This window comes from Pelodiscus sinensis, chromosome 18, assembly GCF_049634645.1.
Source record: "Pelodiscus sinensis isolate JC-2024 chromosome 18, ASM4963464v1, whole genome shotgun sequence".
Taxonomy (NCBI): Eukaryota; Metazoa; Chordata; order Testudines; family Trionychidae; genus Pelodiscus; species Pelodiscus sinensis.
Genome location: NC_134728.1, coordinates 3,138,438 through 3,165,585, shown reverse-complemented (window position 1 = coordinate 3,165,585; position 27,148 = coordinate 3,138,438). Strand labels below are relative to the sequence as shown.

The 27,148-nt window shown below is 57.3% G+C and overlaps 1 protein-coding gene across 2 annotated transcripts in view; it reads left to right on the top strand.

Moving 5' to 3' along the window:
- HELZ2 (helicase with zinc finger 2) overlaps window positions 1–27,148 on the top strand; it is a 54,436-nt gene that overhangs the window by 11,544 nt on the left and 15,744 nt on the right. The window contains exons 1-12 of one of the 2 annotated variants that reach the window (XM_075900931.1): window positions 1,621–4,430; window positions 4,730–5,860; window positions 6,856–7,039; window positions 7,788–7,895; window positions 10,866–11,389; window positions 14,483–15,115; window positions 16,134–16,917; window positions 18,084–18,159; window positions 20,585–24,140; window positions 24,842–24,927; window positions 26,354–26,491; window positions 26,765–26,920. In XM_075900931.1, coding sequence (XP_075757046.1) covers window positions 4,854–5,860; window positions 6,856–7,039; window positions 7,788–7,895; window positions 10,866–11,389; window positions 14,483–15,115; window positions 16,134–16,917; window positions 18,084–18,159; window positions 20,585–24,140; window positions 24,842–24,927; window positions 26,354–26,491; window positions 26,765–26,920 — 7,252 coding nt within the window. In that variant the 5' untranslated portion in view covers window positions 1,621–4,430; window positions 4,730–4,853. Of the gene's footprint in view, window positions 1–1,620; window positions 4,431–4,729; window positions 5,861–6,855; window positions 7,040–7,787; window positions 7,896–10,865; window positions 11,390–14,482; window positions 15,116–16,133; window positions 16,918–18,083; window positions 18,160–20,584; window positions 24,141–24,841; window positions 24,928–26,353; window positions 26,492–26,764; window positions 26,921–27,148 lie in introns of those variants that run through there. The other variant, XM_075900930.1, reaches the window with a different exon arrangement.

Sequence of the window (27,148 nt, the reverse complement as noted above, 5' to 3'; positions counted from 1 at the left end):
AAGTTTTTCCTAATGTCCAACCTAAAACTCCCTTGCTGCAGTTTAAGCCCCTTGCTTCTTGTTCTATCAGAGGTCAAGGAGAACAATTTTTCTCGCTCTTCCTTGTAACACCCTTTTAGGTACTTGAAAGTTACTATCATGTCCCCTGTCTGCCTTCTCTTTTCTAAACTGAACAAGCCCAGTTCTTTCAGCCTTCCTCCATAGCTCATGTGTTCTAGAGCTTTCATCATTTTTGTTGCTTTTCTCTGGACCCTCTCCAATTCCTCCATCTTTCCTGAAGTGTGGTGCCCAGAACTGGACACAATACTCCAATTGAGGTCTAATCATTGTCGAGCGGAAGAATGACTCCTCGTGTCTCGCTCACAACACTCCTGTTAAACAAAAAAAGAAATTCTGGGATGCATTAAGTGTCTCACTGTTGACTCATACTTAGCTGGCCCACTATGACCCCTAGATACCTTTCTGCAGTACAGCCTCTCTCCGACTTATGAACCAGTTACGGACCAAGCAATTGGCCGTAACTCGGTTTGTTCGTAAGTTGGACTCCATAGAGTTACACGCGACCGCGCTGCTCGTAAGCGTGGATCACGTTCGTAACTCAGGGTCCACCATTTGCAACAGCTCCGGCTGTAACTGCAAACCGTCGTAAGTCGACCGTTCGCAACTCGGGGACCGGCTGTACTCCTTCCTAGACAGTCGCGTCCCACTCTGTACGTGGGGATGCCTGGTTTCTTTGTGTCCTGTTACACAGCTGCTGTGTTCCACCCCGGTGGTGGGTGAAAGGATCCCTGCTTGTGAAAATGCTTTGGAGCGAGAAGCTTCGATGAAACACGGAAGCAGGCGCTTGTGTTCGGCTTCACTCTAGGCAGTAGCCTCAGCCTGGCTGTAAATATTCTTACTTTCCTCTGGAGATTCCGTCTCTTGGTGTGTGAAGCAGGATGCCGGAGGTGGGGGTTTGGGTTTAATTAAGAGACCGGCACATGCCTGGCCCTGCACCAGCTGTCCACCGCAGATGCTTGGTCTTTTGGTCAAGACGAGCAGGGGACGGGCTGTCACGTTGTGATCAGTGCCCCATATAATGCTGTCCACTCCACAAGCCTCATCCTTCTCCAACCTCCTCCTGAGACCTGAGCTAGCACTCGCGGGACGCTCCCAGCCACTGGTTACCCAGGAAATAGCCCACAGCAGGCTTTCTGCCCGTTCCCCATGGGGCCGTGGGTCGAGCAGTGAGTTACCTCTCCTGCGTCTGGAGTCTGAGCGCTCACCTACCCGGCTGGGGGCGTGCTCAGCGGGCTGGCTGGTTTGCTACCCTGCCCATCCCCTTGGTATCTAGGTGTCGGCTGCAGCAGCTGAGGAGCAGAGCTGGGCTAGCCAAGCTTGCCCGTGGTGGAAGCAATAGGAGCAGGGGGTGGGGAAAGACAATTGATGGTAGGAAAAATGCAGCAGGACCCGAGGCAGCGAGCATGGAAAGGGAATGTTTGAGCACTTAACACAGAGCGGGGGGGGGGGGGGGGGGGGAATAATTTTCACGGGGGGCCACTTAATGAATTTTTATATGTGGTCATGGGCCAACTCCACCCTTAAAAGGGGCGGGGCCTGGTGCAAAAGGGGCGGGGCCTGGAGCAAAAGGGGCGGGGCCTGGAGATTAGCCTATGCCCAGAGTTGCCTAGGGCTGAAAGCTTTGAATTAAAAGCACAGCAAGGGGCTTGTGGCTCCTGGCTCCACTCTACCACGTGGCCTGGCAACTGTCCGGGGTTGCTGCAGCTATTGAAGAGGTTTGCGGCTCCAGCCCCTGCCAGGTAGCACTGCGACTGGGAGCCGTTTAAATAGGATCCTGCTGCCTGGAAGTTCGGTGGCACAAGCAGCAGGATCTGAATAGAAGGCGGCGAGATGCAAGTGTTAGACGGGCCGGATCCGGCCCCTGGGCGGCATCGTGCCCCGCCCTGGCTTGGCGCCTAGATGGAGCGAGGCCTGAGGGCAGGTAGCTGCTGCCCCTAGTGCTGGGGGAATGGCGGAGCAGCGCGTACGGAGCCCGCGGAGGCGGGTGCAGGCTGATTTTGGGGTGGCAGACAGGGAAAGTAGCAGGACCTCCCTCTCCCCTAACTGCTTCATTGCCCCTCCCATCCCCGGCTTGGTGCTGTGGCCTCCCATGGGATTTCGACTGCGGCGGGAGCAGCTCCTGTGTAGGGTGCGGCAGGCAGCTTCCACCGAGGGGGAACAGGGGGGCAAAAGGCAAAATTCAGCGAAAATCTGGAAGAGAGCAAAGAGGAAAATGGAGAGGCCTGGGCAGGTTCACTGATGGTGGGAGGCAGGCGTCACTGAGTGAAGGGTCTTGTCACATCATAAGTGGCCTCCATCTGAAGGCAGCCCGGCCCAATGGCCGCAGTCTGTAAATTAGGCCTTGAGACACAGAGCAATATGGCCTCGTGGCTGGAGTCTATAAAACCGGCCCCTGAGTCGCAGGGCAGCACGGCCCAATGGCCAGAGTCTATAACGCAGCCTTTGGGAACAGGGCAATATAGCCTAATGGCTAGAGTCAAAGGGGTTGGGGCAAAAGCCCCGGGGCCTCTCCTATTCCACCGGGCCACGATCCACGGCCCTATCAGGGAATTCTACCGCCACACGCGGAGCTCACTTGGGTGGGAAATACCCCTCACACACTCTCCCATGTTTGACTTCCTACCAGCTTTGGCTGTGGAGCAACCCACAGAGTGTCTGGGTTGTCAGGCTCTGCAGCACCAGTCTCCTTCTGCGACTTTGCCGGCTTAATACAGGCTTCTAGGTCTCCAGGTCCCGTCATCTGGGCTTCTGGCTGGTCCACCCCTGGAGCTCCTCTCCTAAGCCCTTCCTCTCTAGCATCCAGACTGAGCAGAACTGTTCCCTTTTATACTATCCCAGCCCCTGGAGCATGCCCAGTATGGCTGGCGGGCGGGACTTCCTCTGCCCACAGGGTATTAAGCCCTCTTGGCCCAGTGCAGGGTATGCACATCCCATCGCAGGTCCCTTCCCTCTTATGTAGGACTGTGTGTCCTGTAAGACAGTCCCCCTCCACCCGCCCCATTGCAGTGGGTGTAGCCTGGGGGAGAAATATAACAGAATTGATGTGGGTAAGGCTCGCCAGTCTGACTAGGAGGTGCTAGGTTTCATCCTCCTTTTCCCAGGTCACAAAGTTGAGAACTATAAAGCTATTTCTGGAGGTGGCTCTGGGGGCCCACTGCAGGAGCCATGCTCACAATGAGGATAGTACCAAATTAAATCAATTTTCATTGTGACTGGTCTTAAGACAGCAAACAAAACAAAGCACACAGCTCCGATTACACAGAGGCTGTGTCTAGACTGGCCAGTTTTTCCGGAAAATCAGCCGCTTTTCCGGAAAAACTTGCCAGCTGTCTACACTGGCCGCTTGAATTTCCGCAAAAGCACTGACGATCTCATGTAAGATTGTCAGTGCTTCTTGCGGAAATACTATGCTGCTCCCGTTCGGACAAAAGTCCTTTTGCGCAAAACTTTTGCGCAAAAGGGCCATTGTAGACAGCCCAGATTTGTTTTCCGCAAAAAAGCCCCGATGGTGAAAATGGCTGGAAAAAGTGCTGTGCCAATCTAGACGCTCTGTTCCGCAAATGCTTTTAACGGAAAACTTTTCCGTTAAAAGCATTTCCGGAAATTCATGCCAGTCTAGACGTAGCCTACAGTGATTCGATCACCTCTGAGGGTAACAAAATCTGATGATATAAATTGTGCTCATCTCAGTACACAGGTGGTTTTCTACTATAATACCATACTCACATCCCCTTCTCCCAGAAGACCGAGTGTGGAAGGACCGTCCTCCCTCTGCTTGTGGGACTTTGGTGCAAAGTGAAGTTTGGAGAACTTAGAAGTAAAGACTTCGAGAGAATAAACAAAGTGAAGCAAAGAATGTAAATGAAAGAAATACTTGATAAGGAAGTAGATCGAGCATGCTCGAGCCCCGAGCTTCCATATTGCCACAGCTTTTATCCCTCTCTTTGCATCATCATACCCAGCCTCCGATGACCAAAAACCAGATTTCTGAACCCTGCGGTTTTGTGGGTGCACATACTCGATTGGATGGTGATATTGGGACATCTTGTGAATATGCCTGAATAAAATCACCTGATGCCCCTTTGGACTCGCTCTCAGACATGGAAAAAGCAGGAATCTTGTGGTTAGGTGTGAGAGGGCCCGTTGCCTCCTGTTTCCTTAATCCAAAATGTCTGTTAGCTGGGTCTTGCAGTTTTGGACTTAGTTTAGGTCTCGCGAGGCACAGAGCCCATCTGTGGACTGACCCAATTGAAGATTTCGCCACAAGGTCTTTCCTAATTTCTAAAAAGAGATTTGGGGTATTTAATTTCAAGAAGATAATTAACCCTTCCTTATCCCACTACCCTACGGCTAACGCAGACTCCTACAGGGTAAGTCAAGTCCCGCAGACTTTGCGTTACTGGCATGACTGTTAAAATTTAGGAAAAGGGGTAGGCTCAGCAGGCTACGTAGGGCAGCGGCCTGGCTGAGTGAACGCCCTCACAGCGAGACTCTGGTTTCACGAGACCCTGAGCAGGGGATCGCTTTGGTTTTGCTGTGGCCTTGCTGGTGCATTTTGCTTTGCTCGCTTGGGGAAACGGAGGCGTTGGAATAACCCCTCCAGCCCCTCAGTGTGCACGCAGCAAAGCGGGAGCCCGATGTTTCCTTACTTGTTGGTTTTTCTCTCCAGGTTTTTAAATGCACGTCGACGGCCGGGCACACCGCGCTAGGACCCTGCCTGCTCCTGGGGGCCTCTCAGAGCCGCAGCTCCAGCTTTAAAGATTGGCAGCTGTTTGCGTTGGCCGGCGGGAGACATGCCGACCGTGAACGGCCTCGTCCACGGGACGCTGGACGGCCTGCAGAAGCGGCTGGAGCTGTGCCTGGTGTGCTCCAAGTGCAGCGTGCGGGAGAACGAGAGCACCTACGAGAGGAAGGAGGTGGAGCATCGCTGCATGTACGAGATCCTCCTGGCCCGGTGCCGGAGCAAGAGGAGCCAGCTCTGGAGGAAGGTGGGCCGGAGGCCGGGCTTCCCAAAGCCGGCACGCTATGAGGTCTGCCGCTTCTACTGCCCGGGCGCAGGATGCAGCAAGCACCACAACCAGTGCACCTTCGCCAGCAGCAAGGAGGAGGCTCTGGTGTGGAACTTCGAGAGGGAGCAGGAGCTGGAGCGGCGGGTGCTGAAAGCCATGGTGCTCCAGGCGCAGGTCGCCGGCAGCACCAACGGCCTCCCGAGCGAGGAAGCCTCCAGCACCGCCGGGCAAATCCGGAGCGAGTTCGGGGGGCAGTTCCAGGAGATCTGCAGACTCTGCTTTTGCCAAAGTCCCCAGAAAATCTCCTTCCCGGGGCCAGCGGGTCTCTGTGAGGAGCACTGGGCGTGGGACCCGCTCCTGGTCCACGTGGTGACGGAGGGGACGAGGAAGAAGCAGTACACGGCCATCCGGCCGTGGCCGCGGGCCATGAGCCAGCTCAGCTACTGCATGTTTGTCTCCCGAGGCAAGCCCTGCAAGCACGGGGCGCAGCGGTGCCTCTACGCGCACAGCGAGGTGGAGATGGCCGTGTGGCAGGCGGAGCAGAAGCACGGCCTGGCGCGCTCGGATCTGCCGCCGGCCCCCCCGGCGGGCGGCGAGGGCCCCGCCCCGCCCCCGCCGCCCCAAGTCCACTTCTACTGCCGCGTCTGCCTGGTGACCTGCAGCTCCCAGGAGAGCTTCGAGAACCACTGCTCCCTGGTGGAGCACGCACGGATGGTCTCGGCCGACGCCACCAACCAGTGGGTGCACCGCGCCCCGCCCTACGGGCTGGCCACGTTCGCGCTGTGCAGCAGGTAAGGGGCCCCCGGGGCCGAGCCAACTGCCTGGGTCAATTCTAGCTTCTCTGTCTAGAGACGCAACCCAGGCAGTGGGGCCGTTGCTGGTGCGTACTGCGCCTGCCCCCTCTTTGGAGGAGAAAGGTTTAAACATCTCCCCCTGGATCAAGGCGGGACGCTGGGTGCAGGGTCTCCTGGGAGGAAGTTTCGGGGAAGTTAATTTTCAAGGGTCTCCCTGGCTTGGCTCCTGTTGACCTCAGGAGAGGAGGGTGAAAAACCTAATTGGGCGCTGGTGCGGAGCTCACTGGGCTGGCCATGGGGGGCATGAGGGGCGCAGGGCGTGTCCCCGCCACGTCCTCTGACCCTGGCCATACACGCTCTGCTGGGGGGTGCTGCCAGAGCTCTGGCCGGCTAGGAATCCCCAGCTAACCCTCATCTAGGCTAGGGATGTTAAGTATCGGTTAATTGAATAGTCGATTAACCTCTCGAGTTCTTATCGGTCACTCGACTATTCGATAGTCCCCACTCCTGCGGAGCCCCCTGCCACTCCGTGCTGCTGCTGCTGTATCCGAGGCAGCAGCGCAGGGTGCCAGGCGAGAACTGGTCTTAAAAACCAGCCCCTCTCACAGACCGGTTGCCTGTTGCCCCCCGCTGTTGGGGGGGAGAGCTCCCGCATCCAATAGGAGCCGGAACTGAGCCAGGCTGCTTGCCCGCCTGCTCCTAATACACTTGAAATGCAGAGCCGCAGTGCGGGAAAGTTCCATACCCGGCGGGAGACAGGACTGAGCCGTGCTGCTGGCCAGCCTGCTAAAAAATGTATTTGCAAAGTGGGGGGGATCCATGCGGTCTGTTGCATTAACCAATAAGCTTTTGCTAATCGGTTGATGGACTCCACGATCACATCCCTCGTCTAGGCGCATGGAGCGGGCTGGTGGGGCGCACCGGTCCCTGTTCAGTCTCCGGTCTCCGGTCCTGCGTGCTCTGTTTGGCACGTGGTCTCTGTTCCCCTGCAGAGGAGACATCTGCACCCTCGGAGACGGGTGCACCCAGGCCCATTCGGTCGAGGAGCTGCAGGAGTGGATCCAGAGAGCAAAGGCTGCCGAGAGGAGCAGGAAATCGGCCCTGAGAGACGGGCTCCTCTCCTACCAGGACCGGCTCATTGCTGAGTACCAGGAGTGCCGCAACGAGATCTTCATTGTACGTCCCTGGCTGCGGTGGGGGTGGGGGGATGAGCCAGCGGACTGGAAGGGGGTTAAGCTTGCTGAACGCTGAACCCAGATCCAGGGCTGTGTGAGAAGGCAGCAGCAGCATTGACACCCGCAAAGTCCCTGCGTTTGCACTGGCTGCCCCGTGGAGGCCGGCTGTTTGTGCCCCTGCGTTTTCGAAGGGGGTGTGTTCAGAGGGGCTCGGAAAAGTGCATCCCGACATCCCTCCGCCTGTATCAGCAGTGTGGGTCGGTCCCCCCCACCCCTGGGTCCTGATCCGAAATAGCCCCTCCCTTGCCATGTGCAACCCCCGCAGGCTGACGCCTGGAAGTGAAACGGACCCGAGGGGGCAGCGACGGGCTGGGTCAGGCCCCTCTCGCTGCGGACGACGAGAGAGGCAGAAGGCAAACGAAGGGGAGAAAGGGGGATGTGGAAGGGGAGAAAGGGGGAGCCGTTCCCAGGCTCCTCTGGGGCAGCGCAGGCCTGTTAACAGGCTAACTCCGCCCGCCTTGCCACGCCCTCGCTGGCGAGGAGGAATCGGGCGCGAGTCCCTCACTCTGCTGCAGCTGATGGTCCTGGGGGAAAGAAAGAAGAGGGGTGTATAGCGTTGATTTGCATATGCCCATTGGGTTTCTCTGGGGCCCGGGGTGGTGCTGCACGGCTGCGGGGGCCCCACCCCCACGCTGTTGCCTGTGATCGCAGGGGGCAATACCCGGCTCTTCTTGTCTCCTCTCCCACAGCTCTCTGAGGAGGTCGACGGCGTCCGCATCACCTGCGAGCAGCCCATGCGGGTGCACTCCGAGGACAGGAAGATGCGCTATAGGTGGAAGTTTGCAGTCCACTCCCAGGTAAGAAGCATCCAGGGGGTTTTAGGGGCTCTGTGCCCCGCGTAGGGCGCCAGCCCTTCGGCCCCAGGGGCTGCTGAAGAGAGCCGCTGCCTGGTTCCGGAGTGGGAGGAGGATCTGGTCCAGGTGCCTTTGGGGCGCTCGGAAAGCTGCTGCCCGCGGGGGTTACCGTTGGGGCCAGGGCTGGGGACGCGCCCGCCATGGTGCTCAGGGCAAAGGGAAATGTTCTTCAGAAGTCTGTGCAGCGTTTGTGGGGCTAGGGAGGGATTTTGTCTCCCCTTCCCCCTCTGGTCCCTTTGCTGGGCCCCGGATTGAGCCTTTTTGGAAACCTCTTTTAGTGTTTAGTATGGACGGAACCCACCGAGGTCCACAGGCATTATCCGAGAACCACAGAACACTAGGACTGGGAGGGACCTCCAGAGCTCGTCCAGTCCCGTCCCCTGCCCTCATGGCAGGACCAAGCAGCGTCTAAATCAGGGCAGCTCAACGCTTGGCCCGTTTGTTTGCGGTGCAGTTTGGATTTACACGGGCCTCAACACGGGGGGATCCTTTGAACAGGGCCTCCACTGGGAACACGCCCCACAACGGCGAGTCACTATAACGGCCTTCTGTTGAGATGCGTTTTAATAGTTCCATTCTGGAACTAGCATGGCTCATTAAAAGTGCTGCCGTTTGGGTGGAAGTCGAGTAGCTATGACTTTTTATTAATAGCAGCAGACCTGACTTAAATGGGGCCTGTGTGTTGTGACGTCTTGCCTTAATCTTTGTATTCATGCCTGTCTGTGTGAAAATATATTTGCATGTATATGATGCAGCTAAAGTTGTGACCCTCGCCATGTGCTGTGAGGATCATTGTCCGTCCCCCCCACCCCCCGCCCTGGCCTTCCAAAGTTGAGTAGCCCTGATCTGGATCAGTGTTTCTCAAGCTTTTTTTTTTTTTTTTCCCCTAAAGTTCCCCCTTTAAAAAAAAAATGTAAGTACCCCCAGTACCTACAGAATAGTGATAGAAATGTAGCCGTGTTAGTCTGGGGTAGTTGAAGCAAAATGCAGGACAATGTAGCACTTTAAAGACTAACAAGATGGTTTATTAGATGATGAGCTTTCGTGGGCCAGACCCACTTCCTCAGATCAAATAGTGGAAGAAAATAGTCACAACCATATATACCAAAGGATACAATTAAAAAAAAATGAACACATATGAAAAGGACAAATCACATTGCAGAACAGGAGGGGGATGCGGGGGAGGGGGGGAGGAAGGAAGGTAAATGTCTGTGAATTGATGATATTAGAGGTAGGGAGAGTGGGATGTTTGTGAGTTAATGGTATTAGAGGTGATAATTGGGGAAACTATCTTGGTAATGGGTGAGATAGTTCAAATGTTTGTTAAGTCCTTGTTGGAAAGTGTCGAATTTTAACATGAATGACAGTTCAGAGGATTCCCTTTCAAGTGCAGATCACTTTAAAGCAAAATGCAGGACAATGTAGCACTTTAAAGACTAACAAGATGGTTTATTAGATGATGAGCTTTCGTGGGCCAGACCCACTTCCTCAGATCAAATAGTCTATTTGATCTGAGGAAGTGGGTCTGGCCCACGAAAGCTCATCATCTAATAAACCATCTTGTTAGTCTTTAAAGTGCTACATTGTCCTGCATTTTGCTTCAACTACCCCAGACTAACACGGCTACATTTCTATCACTTTAAAGACTAACAAGATCACTTTAAAGACTATCTGCACTTGAAAGGGAATCCTCTGAACTGTCATTCATGTTAAAATTCGACACTTTCCAAAAAGGACTCAACAAACACTTGAACTATCTCACCCATTACCAAGATAGTTTCCCCAATTATCACCTCTAATACCGTTAACTCACAAACATCCCACTCTCCCTACCTCTAATATCATCAATTCACAGACACTTACCTTCCTTCCTTCCCCCCCCCCCCGCATCCCCCTCCTGTTCTGCAACGTGATTTGTCCTTTTCATATTTGTTCATTTTTTTTTTAATTGTATCCTTTGGTATATATGGTTGTGACTATTTTCTTCCACTATTTGATCTGAGGAAGTGGGTCTGGCCCACGAAAGCTCATCACCTAATAAACCATCTTGTTAGTCTTTAAAGTGCTACATTGTCCTGCATTTTGCTCCCAGTACCTACAGTTTTTCAGACACACACAATTTTATTCTACCATTGCAGCACATTTGTTTAAACAACTTCATCAAAGCCGGGAGGGTGGTGACATTATTGAGTGTAAAAAGTACAAAAATAATCAAGCGCTGTAAAACTTTAAAACAAAAATTCAGTTCTCTCCTAATTTCAGTTGTTGACGTACACCCCCCCCCCGACTTCTCTTGAGTACCCCTAAGGGAACTTGACCTACTGCTTGAGAAACACCGATCTAGACCATCCCTGACAGGTGTCTGTCCAACCTGCTTTTCAATATCTCCAGTGGTGGAGATTCCACAACCTCCCTAGGCAACTTATTCCAGTGTTTCACCCTAGACTGTTAAACTACCCTGAGAGTTAGGAAGTTTTTCCTAATGTCCAGGGCTCGCCGAACCGCAGTGAGCCCCGCTCGCCAGCCGCGCTGTCCGGCGATCTGCGCATGCGCTGTCCCAGCTCTTCCGGGTTGTAATCTACTCGCCACGGGCGAGTAAATACATAACTTGTCGAGCCCTGCTAATGTCCAACCTAAACCTCCCTTGCTGCAGTTTACACCCCGTTAAATTCCTCTACACCCCTATAAAGTTGAGGTGGGAACGGGAACCTTTCTTCAGGATTCTGGGGCCGTTCGGTAGCTGCCAGCTGGGATTTCTCTCCCCGCGATGGGATTCCATAGGACGGGCGGGGAAAAGAAAAATCTCATGGCCGATTTAGCGCTATTGGGCTCTTCTGGAAGCGTGGCCAGATGATGGGGCTCGTGCAGGGAGCTTCTCATCACCCCGTCTTCCTGTTGCCTTCTCACTGGCAGGCGCCGCTGCGGCACGTGGCGTTACTGAAGAGAGATCCTGGCGCCACCTTCTTCCTGGCAGGGGAGGGGATCCCCCGGGGGCTCACCTACATCCGGGGGGAGCGGGTGAAGGCTCTGTCGGCCTCGCCGCGGGTGTGGCTGGTGGAGGTCTGCATGGAGTGCTGCACCTTCGGCGTCTACGATCAGTGGGTGGTCTTCGACTTCGACAGCCGCCCCGTGCTGGTGCGGAAAATCCAGGCCAAGATCGGCCGGCGGGAGCTCCCACAGCACGTCCCCGCCAGCGCGGAGGGCAGCCGCTTGGTGAACTTCCAGCGCTGGCACAGCGGCAACCGGGTGATCGTGCCCAGCGTGGAGATGACCAGCCACGAGGTGAACCTGCTCGCCAAGTACAAAGCCCCCGCCCTCTCCCTGGAGTTCCAGCGCGACAGCGCCCCCAACACGCCCATCACCCGCCTCAACTACAAGGAGAGGATGCATCACTTCCTATTCCGAGAGGAGGAAGCTGAGCAGACCTTGATTGACAAGTAAGCATCCTGGTGGGAGGGGCAGCTCTGGGGGGAGGGATAGCTCAGTGCTTTGAGCATTGGCCTGCTAAACCCAGGGTTGTGAGTTCAATCCTTGAGGAGGCTGTTTAGGGATCTGGGGCAAAATCTGTCAGGGATGGCACTTGGTCCTGCTGTGAAGGCAGGGGACTGGACTTGATGACCTTTCCAAGGTCCCTTCCAGCTTCATGACCTATGAAGCCAGGCTTCATGAACTGGGCTTGTTTAGTTTGGAAAAAAGAAGATTAAGAGGGGACATGATAGCAGTTTTCAAATATCTAAAAGGGTGTCACAAGGAGGAAGGAGAAAATTTGTTCCTCTTGGTTTCTGAGGACAGGACAAGGAGTAATGGGCTTAAAGTGCAGCAGGGGAGGTTTAGATTGGACATTAGGAAAAAATTCCTAACTGTCAGGGTGGTCAAATATTGGAATAAATTGCCAAGGGAGGTGGTGGAATCTCCCTCTCTGGAGATATTTAAGAACAGGTTAGATAGACATCTGTCAGGGATGGTGTAGGTGGAGCTTGGTCCTGCCTTGAGGGCGGGGGGCTGGACTCGATGACCTCTTGAGGTCCCTTCCAGTCCTATTATTCTTTGATTCTATGATTTAGGAGACAGGCATCTCCATTCATTTCTAAGAGCACATCCCGCCTTCCTCCTGCCTGCAGAAGGAAGGCAGGATGCTAATTCTGTTCCTTCGTCCATGGTGCTAGGTCAGGGCTATTCCCCACATTCCCCCTGCGTCCACTGTGCGGGGGTGGACCTAAGGGAGAGCTACAGGTCAGACCTGTCCCCAGTGTGGGGCACTGGAACAGGACAAAGAGGGATGACAATAGGGCCAAATTCTGCTGTGTGGGTTGTAAACAGGTTGGACCTCTTGGGTCTGACCCTTGGGACATGACTGGTTCTGGATGAGGGATTTTGCCAGACGAGAGAAGTCATTTCTGGTCCCTCTGCTGCTGGTCCCACTGCCTGCCCCCCTCCCCCCTCCCACCTTCCTGGCTCCTGCCCCTTCCCTCCCTCCTGCCCCCGCCCCCATGCCCAGCTGAACTACACACTGGCTCCCAGCCGGAATCCTGGTCCCCCACTCCCTGCAGCATGCTGGGACGTCCTGATCCTGGAATATCTGGAGTCCTTCTGGGCTACAGATGTGACCAGACCAGAGGGTTCTGGTTTTAGGGGAGCAACCTGTATTATGGCTTTGTTACTTGTAGTACTGTGGCATCCTGGCGCCCAGCCGCGGACTGGGGGTGTGCGAAGGGCTGTTCATACGCAGAACAAAGACCATTCCCCCCCCCCTCCCCGAGCTTGCAGTTTAAGCACACAAGAGCACAGGGGATGGGGAGCACCAGGAAACTGGCCTTCGTGGTCAGCGTGGCAGGTCTCCCCCCCCCGCCCCCCGCAACTAACCCCTGCCCGAGTATGGCCCCAAAAGGGGAGTCTGAAGGCGGGATCTGAAGGCGGACAGTGCGGGGGCTTTGTGGCTGTTGGGGGGTGCACCCCCTAAGTGTGGGGGCAGCGCTGGCGAGAGCACGAAGGTGCCCGATTGAAAATGTAACAAGTGCATCTTTGGAGGCTGATGGGAGTGGGGCGGGGACCTCAGGCTAAGGAGGGAGAGAGAACGAGGCTGGGGAGAGGTTGTGTGAGCCCGGGAAAGCGAAGGCAAGGGGCTTATGTCTGATGTGACCCAGAAGGCGGAGGCTGGGAGGGACGCAAAGGCCGAGGCGAGGTCGGCAAGGCAAGGGGAATGGTCTTTGTAGCAGGCAGGTTTCTGAAGGCATGGCTGGTGGGTGTAAGGCCCCGCCCACATTCCGTTCCCAGGGTATCCCCCGTTCAACGTCTGGGCTGCACCGCAGCACTCAGCCCTGTGAAGAGAGATTAGAAAGACACGGACTTTTCAGCCCAGAAAAGAGGAGACTTTGGGGGAGGGAGGGGGAGAGAGAGGATAGAAGTCTATAAAATCATGGCCGGCGTGGAAAAAGTGATTAAGGAAGTTATTTGCTTGTTCCCATAACGTAAGAACTAGGGGTCACCACCTGAAATGAATAGGTAGCGGGTTTGAAACAAACAAAAGGAAGTTTTTCTTCATGCAGCGCAGGGTCGGCCTGTGGAACTCCTTGCCACAGGATGTTGTGAAGTCCAGGACTTGAACAGGGTTCAAAAAAGAGCTAGATACATTCATGGAGATTAGATCCAGCAATGGCTATTAGCCAGGATGGGCAGGAATGGATGAAAGGGGAGGGATCACATGAGGATTGCTTGTTGTTTGCCCTCCCTCTGGGCATTGGCCACTGTGGGCAGACAGGACACTGAGCTAGATGGACCTTTTGTTTGACCCAGTCTGCCCGTTCTTATGCTTTTCTTGTGCTTTCAGGGGGGTCAAGGCTGGGAACTTGCTTCTACAGTGTGAGGGCTTGGCTCCCATGGGGGTCATGGGCAGCAGGGGCGGGCCCTTGGGCAAAAGGGGCGGGACTAGGGTCTTGCCACTTGCTGCCCTAGGTTCACCCGCTGCCCATGGCTTTGAGGGGCAAGATGGCGTTTGTCAAGGCCAGGGGGAAGGTTGTCGCAGTGTGAGACAGAGTTTCAGCCGCGTGGCTGGCTAGGAAGGGCCGGAGAGAGTCTGTACGATTTGGGCATGACCTGGACACGGACCGAGTCTGAATGAAAGCAGATGCCCAGGTTATGGGCCTGAGGGTCCAGCCGGGAGGTGGAGTGGCTCTCGGAAAAGGCACTCGAGGGGGTTGGAAGGAAGGGGAGGAGCTCTGCTTCAGCCGCGTGGAGCACGAGCTGCCGGCTGGACGCCCCACAGGGCACATCGGAGAGACCAGGGGCGGCTTTTGCGTGGCTAGAATGGGAGAGGACAGAGGCCCATCTGAAGCGATGGCCTGTGGGCTTATCGGTTCATCATCCACACGCCTGTGCACGCACGTCACCAGAACCCAGGCCCCCTCGTGCGAAGCGTGTGGGAGGCGGAGGGGGGGGGAATTGGACGGGGATGAGGGCAGGCCCATCTGCCGCGGGGGGAATATCGCTGGTGAACCCACACGTGCCATCAGCTCTGGTGCCTTCTGTCTCAGGCTCAACCTCCAGGTGGCCGTCTCCCTGACCCCGATGCTGCAGACACTTTCTGTGGGGATGAAGATCGCCCTCCCGGGAGAGCTCTTTGCGGAAGTGCCGATCCCGTGGGTGCTGACGCCGGACACCAGCGAGGGCTACCTGCTGAGCCGGGCGGTGAACACCGCTCTCCTGGCGCCCGCCCCGCCCACCGACAACCGGGTGTATGAGGTCAAGGTGGAGAGCAAGGCCACCACGGAGAAGAGCATCTGGCTGCTTCTCCCCCCAAGATGCTGCAGCGAGCTTGGCTTCCAGCCGGACACCACCCGCCAGGTGGAGATCCAGTTCCAGATCGACCGGCTGCAGTTCCGGCTGTGGCACTACGCCGTGGACCAGCTGCTGGACGAACGGCTGATCCTGCCCGACGTGGCAGCCTGTTCCATCCCTCCCTCCCCCACGCTGCCGCGGATCGGGAACAGGAAGCAAAACCAGGCCATCTCCTTCATCACCGGCCCGGCCACCGGCCCCCGACCGGTCCCCCCTCTGCTGATCTATGGGCCATTCGGCACAGGGAAGACCTTCACCTTGGCCATGGCCACCAGGGAGATCATCAAGCAGCCCAACACGCGAGTGCTGATCTGCACCCACACCAACAGGTACCTGGCTACGCTCCCCCTGGGGCTGCTTGCCAAGGCGACACTGTGGGAGGTCCTAGGGGCACTGCTGAGCATATGACCTACGAAGAGAGGCTGAGGGAGTTGAGTCTGTTCAATCTGCAGAAGAGAAGAGTGAGGGGGGATTTGAGAGCAGCCTTCAACTTCCTGAAGGGAGGTTCCAAAGAGGATGGAGAGAGGCTGTTCTCAGTAGTGACAGATGGCAGAACAAGGAGCAATGGGCTCAAGTTGCGGTGGGAGAGGTCCAGGTTGGATAGTAGGAAAAACTATTTCACTAGGAAGGTGGGGAAGCACTGGGATGGGTTCCCTAGGGGAGTAGTGGAGTCTCCATCCCTAGAGGTGTTTAAGTCTCGGCTTGACAAAGCCCTGGCCGGGTTGATTTAGTTGGGATTGGTCCTGCCTAGAGCAGGGGGCTGAACTTGACCTTCTGAGGTCTCTTCCAGCTCTATGGTTCTATGATTCTATGCTGGGTGCTCAGCAGTGCCACCCGCACTCCTGATGGGGATGAGGGGACGCGAGGGTTTCCCTAAGGAAACTAAACTTGCCTTTTGGGGCGAAGAGTTTTCAAAGCGTCCAGGCGCATGGGCCAGTGTTTAGAGGTGGCCCCGCTGTCCCGTACCGAGGAGCGTTCTCCCGCGGCCAGCAGGAAGCGGGGGGCAGGAAGAAGAGGTGGATGGATGGGCAAGGGAGACCATTCCCTTAGGTTCGCAAGTAGAGAGCAAACGTTTTCTAAGTTCTCCAGACTTTGAAACGGGCGTGTTTGCGTGGAGTGTGGAATCCCGACCTTGCTGGTGAGATCCGGGGCCGGCCCAGCCTACGAGCCTGTCGTAGAGCCTGCACGTTGAATTCATTCTTACAGGACCGTTCCCCGTTTTGAACGAAACTCACAGACGGGGGCGCTGGTTGGCTTGCCAGCTCTTAGCTCACCCCTATAGCCTGGGCCAGAGCTGGAGGTTGGTTGACCAACAGCACGCTCCGGTTCTCTCTCTCTCCCTTCCAGCGCGGCTGACATCTACGTCCGGGAGTACTTCCACGAGTATGTCACCAGCGGGCACCCCGGGGCCATCCCCCTGAGGATCAAATACACGGACCGGGCCATCAGCCTGACCGACCCCATCACTCGGCTGTACTGCTGCCTTTCCCCGGACCAGATGTCCTTCCGGCAGCCCACCCCAGAGGAGCTCAACAGGCACCGCATCATCATCACCACCTCCATGCTGTCCAAGAACCTGCGGGTGTCCCCCGGGTATTTCACCCACATCCTGATCGACGAGGCGGCGCAGATGCTGGAATGCGAAGCACTCGTCCCGCTCTCCTATGCTACCTTTGAGACCCGCATCGTCCTCGCGGGCGACCACATGCAGGTGACCCCGAAGCTGTTCTGCCTGGGCGGGGGGCAGTCCGCCGACCACACCCTCTTGAACCGCCTCTTCCAGTACTACCAGAGGGAGAAGCACGAGGTGGCGCTGAAAAGCAGGATCATCTTCAACGAGAACTACCGCTCCACGGCCGGCATCATCGAGTTCGTCTCCAAGAACTTCTACGTCAGCAAAGGCAACGCCATCCATGCCAGTGGCAACATCCCGCCCCACCCGGAGATCCACCCGCTCATGTTTTGCCACGTGCCGGGCTCCACCGAGCGGGACATGGCCATGACGTCCTGGTACAACGTCTCTGAGATCATGCAGGTGATCGAGAAAGTACAAGAGATGCGCCAGAAGTGGCCGGATGAATGGGGAGCCCGGGACCTGAAGAGGATCTGCGTGGTCTCCCATGGCATGCAGGTAGGCAGGAGGGCCCCGGGCGAGCAGGGCTGTGTGGGTCCGTCGCTCCGCACGGCAGCTGCGTGGGACGCTTTGTAAACGCCAAACGCTGGGCTTGGTTTGTTTGCTGTGAGCACCCCTCTCGGTAGCTGGCAAACCCCGGACGCGGTGCGTTTGGCCGAGGGGGTGTTCACGGCGTAGGGGAGGGGAAGGGATGGGAGCTGGGGGGCTCTTTATAATGGGGAAGTTTTAGGGGGGGCAGAGTCTATAGCAGTGTTTCTCACCCAGTGGGACAAGTACCCTTAGGGGTACTTGAGAGAAGTCTGGGGGGGGAACGTCAACACGACTGAAATTTGGAGAAAACTGAATTTTTGTTTTAAGTTGTACAGGGTTTTATTATTTTTGTACTTTTTACACCCAAAAATTTCATCGTCCGCCCGGCTACGATTAAGTTGCTTAAACAAATGTGTTGCAGTGGTAGAAAAAAAATTGTGTGTCTGAAAACTGTAGGTGCAGGGGATACTTCCAATTTTTTCTTTAAAAAAGGGGTACTTTATAAAAAAAAAAGGGGGGGGTTGAGAAACACTGGTCTATAGCGCAGCAAATCTGCTGAAATCCTTCTCGGCTCGACAGGCAACCCAGAATTTTCCTGCTGTTTGTCCTTGATGCCGTTCCTCCCCCGAGCCTCGGGTGTTTGTTTTGTCCTTTACGTCTCTCTAGTGGGATCCCTGCCCCAGTGAGTCCGAGTCTGTCCTGCGTAGGGATGCGTGGAATTAACTAACCGTTGAAAATGTCAGCAGTTATGTGCGGGGGGGCAGGTGGCTCCCTGGGAGTGCCAGGAACTGGCATCTAAGCCAGCTGCCCTCGCGTACCCGGAGCCTGAGAACGTTCAACCGTAGCCCAGGCTCATCGGCTAGCTGGTTACACGGTTACGCTTTCACATCCCTAGTCCTGGGTGGAGCTCCGGGGCTGGATCTCAGCGCCATGCACCAAGGTTGGCTTGCCCGGCCTTCCTGGACAGCTGGGGAACTCGGGCTTGTGAGACGACTGTTCTGGCATTGCAGGCGGGTGGAAATAAAACACCCGTGAGCTGTATCCAGTCTCCTTACCTGGGGTGGGGTGCAGGCTGGGGGCAGCGGGGGAGCTGCTCCCCGCTTTGTGACTCTCCCGCCTCCCTCTCCCGCCAGGTCAATGCCATCAGGCAGGAGCTGAAGAAGAAACAGCTGGGAGAGGTGGCCGTGGAAAACTTTGAAAACTTACCAGGTTGGTGTTTTGCTGAGCGGTTGTTCTTGCTCCGGCAGGGCCGGCGTCCGCTCCCGGTGCCCGGGAGAAGGGGCCGTTCTACTCTGGACTCCCCTTGAGTCGTGAGAACTCTCCCTTGGTCACACCAGCAACTGTTCCCACGCAGCAGGGCGCTGCAGGCAGGGGGAAGGGTCCCGGGAGAAGGCTGGGCGGGTTAGCAGAGGCGCCCTCCGGCCTGTTCTGAACCCTCCTCTAAAGCAGCGGAGGGAGCCCAGATGTGTCCGTGTGGCGCCGGGGCAGCCTCCCGGGCACACGGTGCCGTTCGGTCTCGGTTCTGACGCGGTGCCGCTGACTGGGCCTTCCAGGGCTGGTCTGCGCATCAGTCCCACTTGGAACCCCTCGAAAAGGACCTTGCTGAGAACCAGGCCTCCTTAAGGTACCTCCGTTTGGGGGCCCAGAATCGCCTGGTCGTTGGAAATCTTGGCCACATTTGTATCTCACAGGGGCGGGGAACCTAAAGCCAGAGGGCTGGATGCAGCCGCTGGCTTGCCTGGATCCGGCCCCTGAGGCTTGGGGCGCCCCCCAGCATTGGGGAGCCTTCCACTGGTGAGGGGTGGGATTTTTTGCTTCTCACTTTGGTGCAAGCTCCCGACTGATTTTTCTGTGGGTCAGCGACCCCCGGCCCAAAGAAGATTCCCCACTCCTGGTATATCGGATATGATGAGGGCACCCACACGCCGCCTCCCAAGCAGCTTTTAGCCTTTCGCTCAGGGACAGGGAACCTTTTTTGGGCCGGGGGCCACTGACCCGCAGAAAAATCAGTCGGGCGCCATGCACAAGTGAGAAGCAAGGGGAAAAAAAAAGGGAAATTAAAAAAAACCCAACCTCTCCCTGACGTGGCCCCTGACTGAGGAGAAAGCCCCTCCCCACATTCCCCTCGCACACCAGAGCCTACGGGGCCCAGGCTAGTGGATTTTGCGTGCTCCTGCCTCACAGTGGAGCAGCAGCAGGGTGGCATGGCTGGAGCACCAGCGCATGCTCCCTAATGCTTGGGCGGGTGAGCCCTGAGTCTCGGGACTGGGCCAGGCAAGCCAGGGGCCGGAGGTGCCCCACCCCTGCTGTAACATGTGGCCTAGAAAGCTCTGCCTTTGTTTTCGGCCCTCGCCAGCAGAGCCAAAGGTCTCTTCTCACCCCACCACCTCATCCCTGCCCTGTCTGGCCCGGGCCGCAGCGGAGCGCGCAGCACAGAACCCCCCGGCCAATGTAAAGCGGCTGCTGCCTGCGGTTCCTTTCCTTGGACGCTTGACACGTGGCCAGGATTTTAAACAGAAACCCGGGCTCCCGAGGTCCGTCCGGGTCCGAGCCTCAGCCTGTGACATTCGCTGGGTGTCTGTGGCTGTCCTGAGGTGCATGAGCCCCTGGGATCCCGGCCCTGATCTCTTCTGGTCCCAGCCTGCAGCCAGACGAGCCGAGGTGCCCACACTCGCCAGAGCTTGGAGACACCGCCCTGGTGGGATTCATGTCTCCTCCAGATTTCTGTGATACCAAGGGAGGGTCTGGTAATGGTGTCATTAGGAGGGGATGGGTTGTAACCCGCAGGGCACCCCAGTGCAAAGCCCCCCTAGCGCTGACCCCATGTAACTGCCCCGGGACGTCCCCCGGAGGCTGTGGCTGAAATGCGACTGCCCTGGGAGCTGAAGGCAGGGCGGGTGGGGTTTGGTTTGGTGGTTTTGTTTTGTTCCTAAGACGACAGAGCTAGCTCGGCATTGGTTTTATGATGCAGCTGGGACATCTTGTGGTGGGACTAAGGAATGACGGGAGGGGGCGTGTTTCCCATCTTCCCACAAACCGTGCTCTGCCTCTCCGGAGGGTTATGAACTCACCGATGGGCTGTTTGTCATCCCTAGTGCTCATGGCTGCCAGAGCCAGATGGGGTGGTGTCTGCTCCCGGACTGGATGACAAAACGTTTTGTTTAGACAGGTGAATGGTGACTCCTCCTCCTCCCGCACCAAACCGCTGGTTCCCCTGGGGATTTTTGGAACGGCACGCCCTTTCCCAAACGTCCCGGGGAACAAAGCCCCTTTCACGTGGGTTCACGAGGAGCCGATAAGGGAGGCAGACCGTTGTCCGAGCAAAGAGAGCGTCGGCCCACGAACGCTGCTCTGGTGTTGGCCGCCTTGCTCTGCCTCTTGCTTTATCTGGCTCCTCCAGTGGGTGTTGGTCGGGATCACGGCTCTCCGGATCTGGTTTTGTTGGGTGAACTCTCGAGTCGCTGGGGGAAATCACGACGGGGGGGCGGCTTCGGCCTGTCACTTGTTGCGGGTCCGCAGGCAGCGTTGTGGAGGCCTGGTCACCTCAGAGGCAGGCTGGTCACCCTCTCGCGCCATTCCCTGAGGTAATCTCTCTCTCTCTCTCTCTCTTCCCCCCCCCCCCCCCCCCGTGCAGGGAGGGAGTTCCGCGTCATCCTCATCAGCACAGTTCACACCAAGGAAAGCCTGCTCAGCGCAGCCTCCCCCAACATGGAGTTCTTCAACGAAGCGAGGGTGCTGAACACCATCATGACCAGGGCCCAGTCGCAGGTCATCGCGGTGGGCGACGCGGTGGCCTTGTGCTCCTACGGCGAGTGCAGCAAGGTCTGGAAGCGCTTCGTCCAGGAGTGCATCGAGAAGGGCAGCGTGACGCCGGCCACGCTGACGCTGGAGCAGATTAAGCAGGCGGTGTCCGACCAGCAGGGCTGGGTCAGGAGAGGGGCGGAGGCGGCGCGGCTCTGCGAGGAGGAGGGCGACAGCGACACGGATTCCTGGGCGTCGGAGCTGGAGAACGTGCATCCCGACGATCCCATTCTCCAGGAGCTGCTGGACGAGAGCAAGCACCTCCTGGTGACCGTGTCCGAAGAAGGGCTGCTGAACGTGAAGTCGGAGGCCGCGGCCCAGCAGAACGGCCGGCTGGAATATGTCAGCTTCTCCCCGCGCGTGATGCTGGACTACCTCCGCATGCACCCCAAAATGTACAAGAGGTGTGAGCTGATCAAGGAGGGCTTTGACAGAGCCACCGCCATCGCCTTCGACGACTCGCCCCCCCTGAACATTCAGATCAAAGGCAGGGTGCACTGCGGCATGGCCTTCACTGGCGACCAGGTGCTCGTGGAGCTCCTGCAGAGCAGCTCTGCCGAGGGCGGCCCCACCCGCCCCCACGGGAAGGTGGTGGGGGTGCTGAAGCAGGCCGAGCGAGAGCGGACCTTCGTCTGCATGATGGACGAGTTCGACCCCCGCGTGATGATCCCCATCGACCGCACCGTCACCAAAATCTTCGTCCCGGGGCTGAAAGAAAAACCCAACGTCCTCGCCATCCGCAGGCAGGTCAAGGGGAAGTTCCAGGTGGTCAGCTGTGAGAAGATCAACCAGGAGATGAAAAGAAGTCGGCTTTTCTGTGTCCAGGTCATCTCCTGGCGGGAAGGCTTTTACTACCCTCTGGGCATCGTCACCGAGGTCCTGCCCATGGCTTTGACTCTGGAAGAAGGCTTGAAGATCCTCAATTTGGAGTATGGGCTGACGAAAGAGTACCCAAGCGAGGTGACCAAAGAGCTGGCTAAACTCACCTCCAGCAAACCCAAGCTTCCCAAGGAGAGCGTGAGGGACTGCCGGGGTTACCTGACCTTCACCGTGGACCCTCCGGGCTCGAGAGATTTGGACGATGCCATCAGTCTCCGAGACGAGGGCAGTTGTTACGAGATTGGGATCCACATCGCCGACGTGGCTGGCTTTGTTCCCAAGGACAGCGCGCTGGACGTGGAGGCGAGAAAACGGGGCATTACTTACTATGCCCCTGGAAAGGAGCCACTGTGCATGTTCCCGCCCCGCATCAGCCAAGACCTCTGTAGCCTCCTGCCCCTCAAGGATCGCCGGGTGGTCTCCCTGTTTGTCACCGTCGAGAAGAAAACAGACAAGGTGATGAACGGGGTCTTCGCTCTGTCCACAATCCGCTCAGACCGGCAGCTGTCCTACGAGGCGGCGGAGAGCATCATTAAGAGCCACTACCGAGGGGAACGGGAGGGTCTTTCCTTTGACACCCTCGAGGACTGCGTCGCGGCGGCGTATCACTTCTCCAGGGTCCATCGGAAGTTCAGGCTGCAGGAAGACTGTTACTATGATCGGCTGGACGAGGACAGTACTCCGGGCGACCGGGGATCCCACCAGATGATCGAGGAGTTCATGATCATGTTCAACAGCTTCGTGGCCGAGTTTCTCACCAACAAAGACCACACCAGGGACATCACCCCTCTCCGGTGCCAAATGGAGCCCAACCCCCAGCAGCTGATACAGATGAAGAACAAATACAGCCACGTCATCCCTTTGTCCATCCACCTATCCCACCACCTGGGCGCTCTGCCCGTTGGCCCCGCCCCCACTGGCCCCGCCCCCACTGGCTCCGCCCCCACTAGGCGGGGCGAGTTCCATCTCCTCACCCCGCTGTGGGAACACCTCCGGTCGGCTGTGGAGGCTGGTGACGTCCGCAAGGCGCTGGACCTGATTGCGACCGACGACATCCACCCCACGCTCGCCCCCATCGTGCTGGAGTTCCGGCGGCTGCTGAGCCGCTCCTACTTCAGTCGCTCCAACTCCACCGCTCAGTCGAAGGCCGGCCACTACTCCTTGCACGTCGACGCTTACACCTGGGCCTCCTCCCCCATCCGCCGCTACGTGGACGTGGTGGTCCAGCGGCACTTGCACGCCGTGCTGGGCAAGAAGCCGGTGCTGTACGCTTCGGACGACATCGAGTTCCTCTGCCACGACTTCAACAGGAAGAACGTGCGGGCGGGGACGTACGAGAGGCGGGCCCATTCCCTGCAGATGGCCACCCAGCTGCAGTGCCAGGTGCTGCAGAAAATCGCCTTTGTTGTGAGCGTCGAGGGAACGAACAGGTTCTTCAAAGCCTTGTTCCCGCTGAACAACGAGACCCTGCCGGACCCCCAGGTGATCAGCTACCGGTCTCTGCAGCTCGTGGAGCAGCCGTTGTTCCTGCAGGAGCAGGGCAGCATGAGGCTCACGTGGAAACGGCGGATGTACTCGATGGCGAGCTCCAAGGAGCGCACCCCCCGGTCCTCGCCGCTCGGGGACCGCAACATCACCCTCTTCAGCGCGCAGGTCTGGCGCGACATGCTGGCAGCCGTCCGAGGTGAAGAGCTTGAGAGGGCGATGGCTCTCCTGGGAAAGGGCCAGCCCACCCGCCAGCGGCAGGTGGGGCGCATGGAGCGGAGCGAGTGCTCGCACTACGTGGGGCTGTCCCTCGAGCTGAGCCCCGGGGACGCGCTGCAGCTCCAGCTCACCACCGACGTTTTCCGGGGGTTCCTGGTGCCGATCGTGCAGCTCTGGAGCGTGGCGCCGGGCTTCGACGTCTGCCTGCAGCACACCGAGAAGCCCATCGACTGCTTCTCCCGTTACGCCACGCTGGCCTCCAGGGATGCGTACAAGTCTCCGTCGGACTACACCAAGGTGTGGAAGCCGCTGAGCGCGATGGAGTCGGCCACCTGCGCGGTGGCGGAAAACGACTCCATCGTCCTGCAGGAGGTGAGGATCGTGTGGGACAAGCAAAGGAACAGGAAAGGGCAGCTGCAGGGCACTTTCTCGTTCACCAAAAGCTTCCTGGAAGAGTGCGCCATTGAAGTAGACTTCAACCACTGCTACCTGTGCATCCGGCTGGAAGGGCTGCCGCTCAGCGGGCGCCACGGCGACGAGGCGTGTCTGAGCCACGGCCTCCAGAAACTCCACCTGTCCCATGAGGGCCCAGCGGGCGGCCCCTTCGTGGTCGATCCGGCCACGTACACGTGGGTGGCCCACGGGCTGACCGAAGAGTTCGGTGACAACGAGAAACAGGACAGAAGTGGTGAGAAGACGGTGAATTTTTACCTCCATTTTATGTCCATGGAGGAGGTGCCTGCCGAGGTCTCCCGGGACTCATCCCGGTTCACGGTGGAGCTCATTCCCAAGATGCTTCCGGATGTGTAAGTGAGATCCAGCGGGCAGCCGGTGATTTCGGTCATTTGATTTCAGCCATACCCAAGCCGCTATGGGGCGACCTTTCCCCGGGCCGCATCCCCAGACGGGATAGAGCCTTCTCAGGAGCGTGCCTGGCCTGCTGGAAATCCCTTACACGGACCAGCCTGGCCCCGGGGCTTCTGGCAGGGCACGCTGCGGTTTGGGTTGTCGCTTTTTCCGAACCGTTCCCAGAATGCCCCGCTCCCTGCTGTCCGAGCCGTGCTAAAGAGCAGAAGGTTAAGGGGTGAGGCAAAGAGATCCCCTCCCCCAGCTTGTCTTGCGAATCCCCTGGGGGCTGCTGCACCCGCCGTACACGCCTCTGGCTTTTCTCCTGGGCACCCGGAGGTTCAGGAACAACTGGGGGCTAATCAGCCTCTTCCCTTTTGCAAAACCGGCCGGGATGTGATCTGTGCTCCCTGCTGCGCTGCGGACTATTATTCCCCTCCGCCCCTCCCTGACCCGTCCTGGCTCAGCTCTCCGTGCAGGCTGGGCAGCGTAACCCTCTCCCAACACAACCTCTTCACACAAGCTCTCCCAGCGTTGAGCCTGTGGGGAATAAACAGAGCAAAGTGTGGGCGGGGGGACTAAGGAAAGGCTGTTGAGCAAAGCGGTGTCTGTCGCCCCCTGGTGCTACGTTTTGGTAACTCCGGGGTTTCCTTTCTCTCAGCCGGAAGGAGAACGCCCTCTGGAAACTGCAGAATGCCTCTGAGCTCGCCAAGAGCATCGCGCTGGGCCAGGAGCCTCCGCAGACAGGTCGGTGCCAACGCTCGCGGGATCCAGCCGAGTATCAGAGGGGTAGCCGTGTTAGTCTGAATCTGCAAAAGCGACGAGGAGTCCTGTGGCACCTTATAGACTAACTGAAGTGTAGGAGCATAAGCTTTCGTGGGCAAAGACCCACTTCGTCAGATGCATGTAGTGGAAATTTCCAGAGGCAGGAATAAATATGCAGGCCAGGATCAGGCTGGAGATGACCAGGTGGATCCAATCAAGGAGGATGAGGCCCACTTCTAGCAGCTGATCTGGAGGTGTGAATTCCAAGAGAGCAGAAGCTGCTTTTGTAGTTAGCAAGCCATTCACAGTCTTTGTTTAATCCAGAGTTGATTGTGTCAAACTTAAAGATGAACTGTAGCTCAGCAGTTTCTCTTTGAAGTCTGGTCCTGAAGTTTTTTTGCTGCAGGATGGCTACTTTTAGATCTGCAATTGTGTGTCCAGGAAGATTGAAGTGTTCCCCTACAGGTTTTTGTATGTTGCCATTCCTAATATCAGGGATCCAGCCGGTTGCTTTTGCCCAGGGGCCCAAAGAACTGGGCAGCGGTGAATTCCACGCTTGGGGGGGGAACGATTAGAGCCCTACCCGGGTAGAAACCCAGTATCTGCCACCATAGCTGCAAGAATGATACAGCTCTCTGGCTCTGTACAGGGGCTTTTCATGCATCGCGCTCAAAGCAAAAAACCAAACCAGGTGCTCCAGAGAGAGGGAACACAACAGGGAATCCTCACGGGATCCCTCTCCTGCCACCCAGTTCCAGACAAACAGAGGCCAGAGACCCCATTCCTACCCATCCTGGCTAATAGCCACAGATGGACCTAACCTCCATGAACGTATCTAGTTCTTTGTTGAACCTTGTTAAAGTCCTGGCCTCCTCTGGCCTCCTTACTCTGTCAATGGGGAAACCGAGGCAGAAAAAGTAAAAATCTCCTGCATGGGGTGTCTTTGCTGAGGTAAGGTTTGAGATCCTGGCGATATACACAGTCCTGGTTCTAGGTTTACCACAAGTTATCTTCATAGTGCGGGGCTGGGCCAGCTCCCTGGTATTGTAGCTAGCTGGTTCCACCCGGGAGTTGCAGCTGTCTCCTCATTTTGGAGAAGCGAATGCGCTCCCAGACAGAGCTCTGCTAGCCTCAGCATCTGCCTCTCCTCTGCTCCCTGGCTCGGGAGTCTTCTTCCTCAGGGGGAAGGGAGTCGCAAGCCCTGGCCACCGTATGAGAGCAGCTGCCGCATAACCCTCTGCAACGTCACAGCTGGTTCGGCGGCAGGGGAGTTGGGGTGAAAGCAGGATTTAAATTGGGGAGTTCCTGGCTCCGAGTGCTGCGCTTGGGCCACGCCGGGCTCTGTGATCCTGCAGTATGTGCTGCTTGTGTGGTGCCCTCTCTAATTTCGGTGGTTTTGTTTTAACAGTAGCCGGGAAAAAATCCAAACTCCTGACTCAAAAAGTCTTTGACCTCCCTGGAAGCCTGCGGAAACTCAACCACAGCCAGCACAACGCCGTCCTGGAGGCGCTGAGAAAATCCTTCACGCTCATCCAGGGGCCACCAGGTGAGGAGAGAGGCGGGCGGCCGAGTGTCCTCCTTATGGCAGCCGCTTGGGGCAGGCCTGCGGTTCTTTGGGGCCTCTGCTGGGGACGTTCATGTCAGGTCCAGGAGGTGAAGTCCTCTTTGTGGGACTGCACCCGAGCGACACAGAGGTGAGGCGGGGCGGGGACGGTCAAGTTCTGAATTCTCATCCCCCTCCAGCCTGGCAGGCTCTCTGCTCCGCTAGCCGCCGGGGCCGTGCCGGAACGTGCTCAGCAGCCTTTCTTGTTTCATCCAGGCACGGGGAAGACGGTGGTCGGGGTCCATATCGTCTACTGGCTCAACAAGCTGAACGAGGAGAAGCTGGAGAAGGAAGTGTCTCTCGAGAAGGAGAAGGCCGGGAAATGCATCTTGTACTGTGGCCCTTCCAACAAGTCTGTTGACGTCGTTGCGGGTAACTTGGCACGCCAGCTGCTTGGGGGCAAGGGAAGGGCCTTTATTGACCCCTTTTCCAGGGAGCCTGGAGGGGGCAGAGGGAGAGAGTCTACCATCCCACTTAGGCTGAAACTGGTAAATGCGAAGGAGATGGTGGCAGAGAAGTTGCAGAGGGGATGGGATTCATTATAAAACACTATAACTGGAAGGGACCTCGAGAGGTCATCAAATCCAGTCCCCTGCCCCC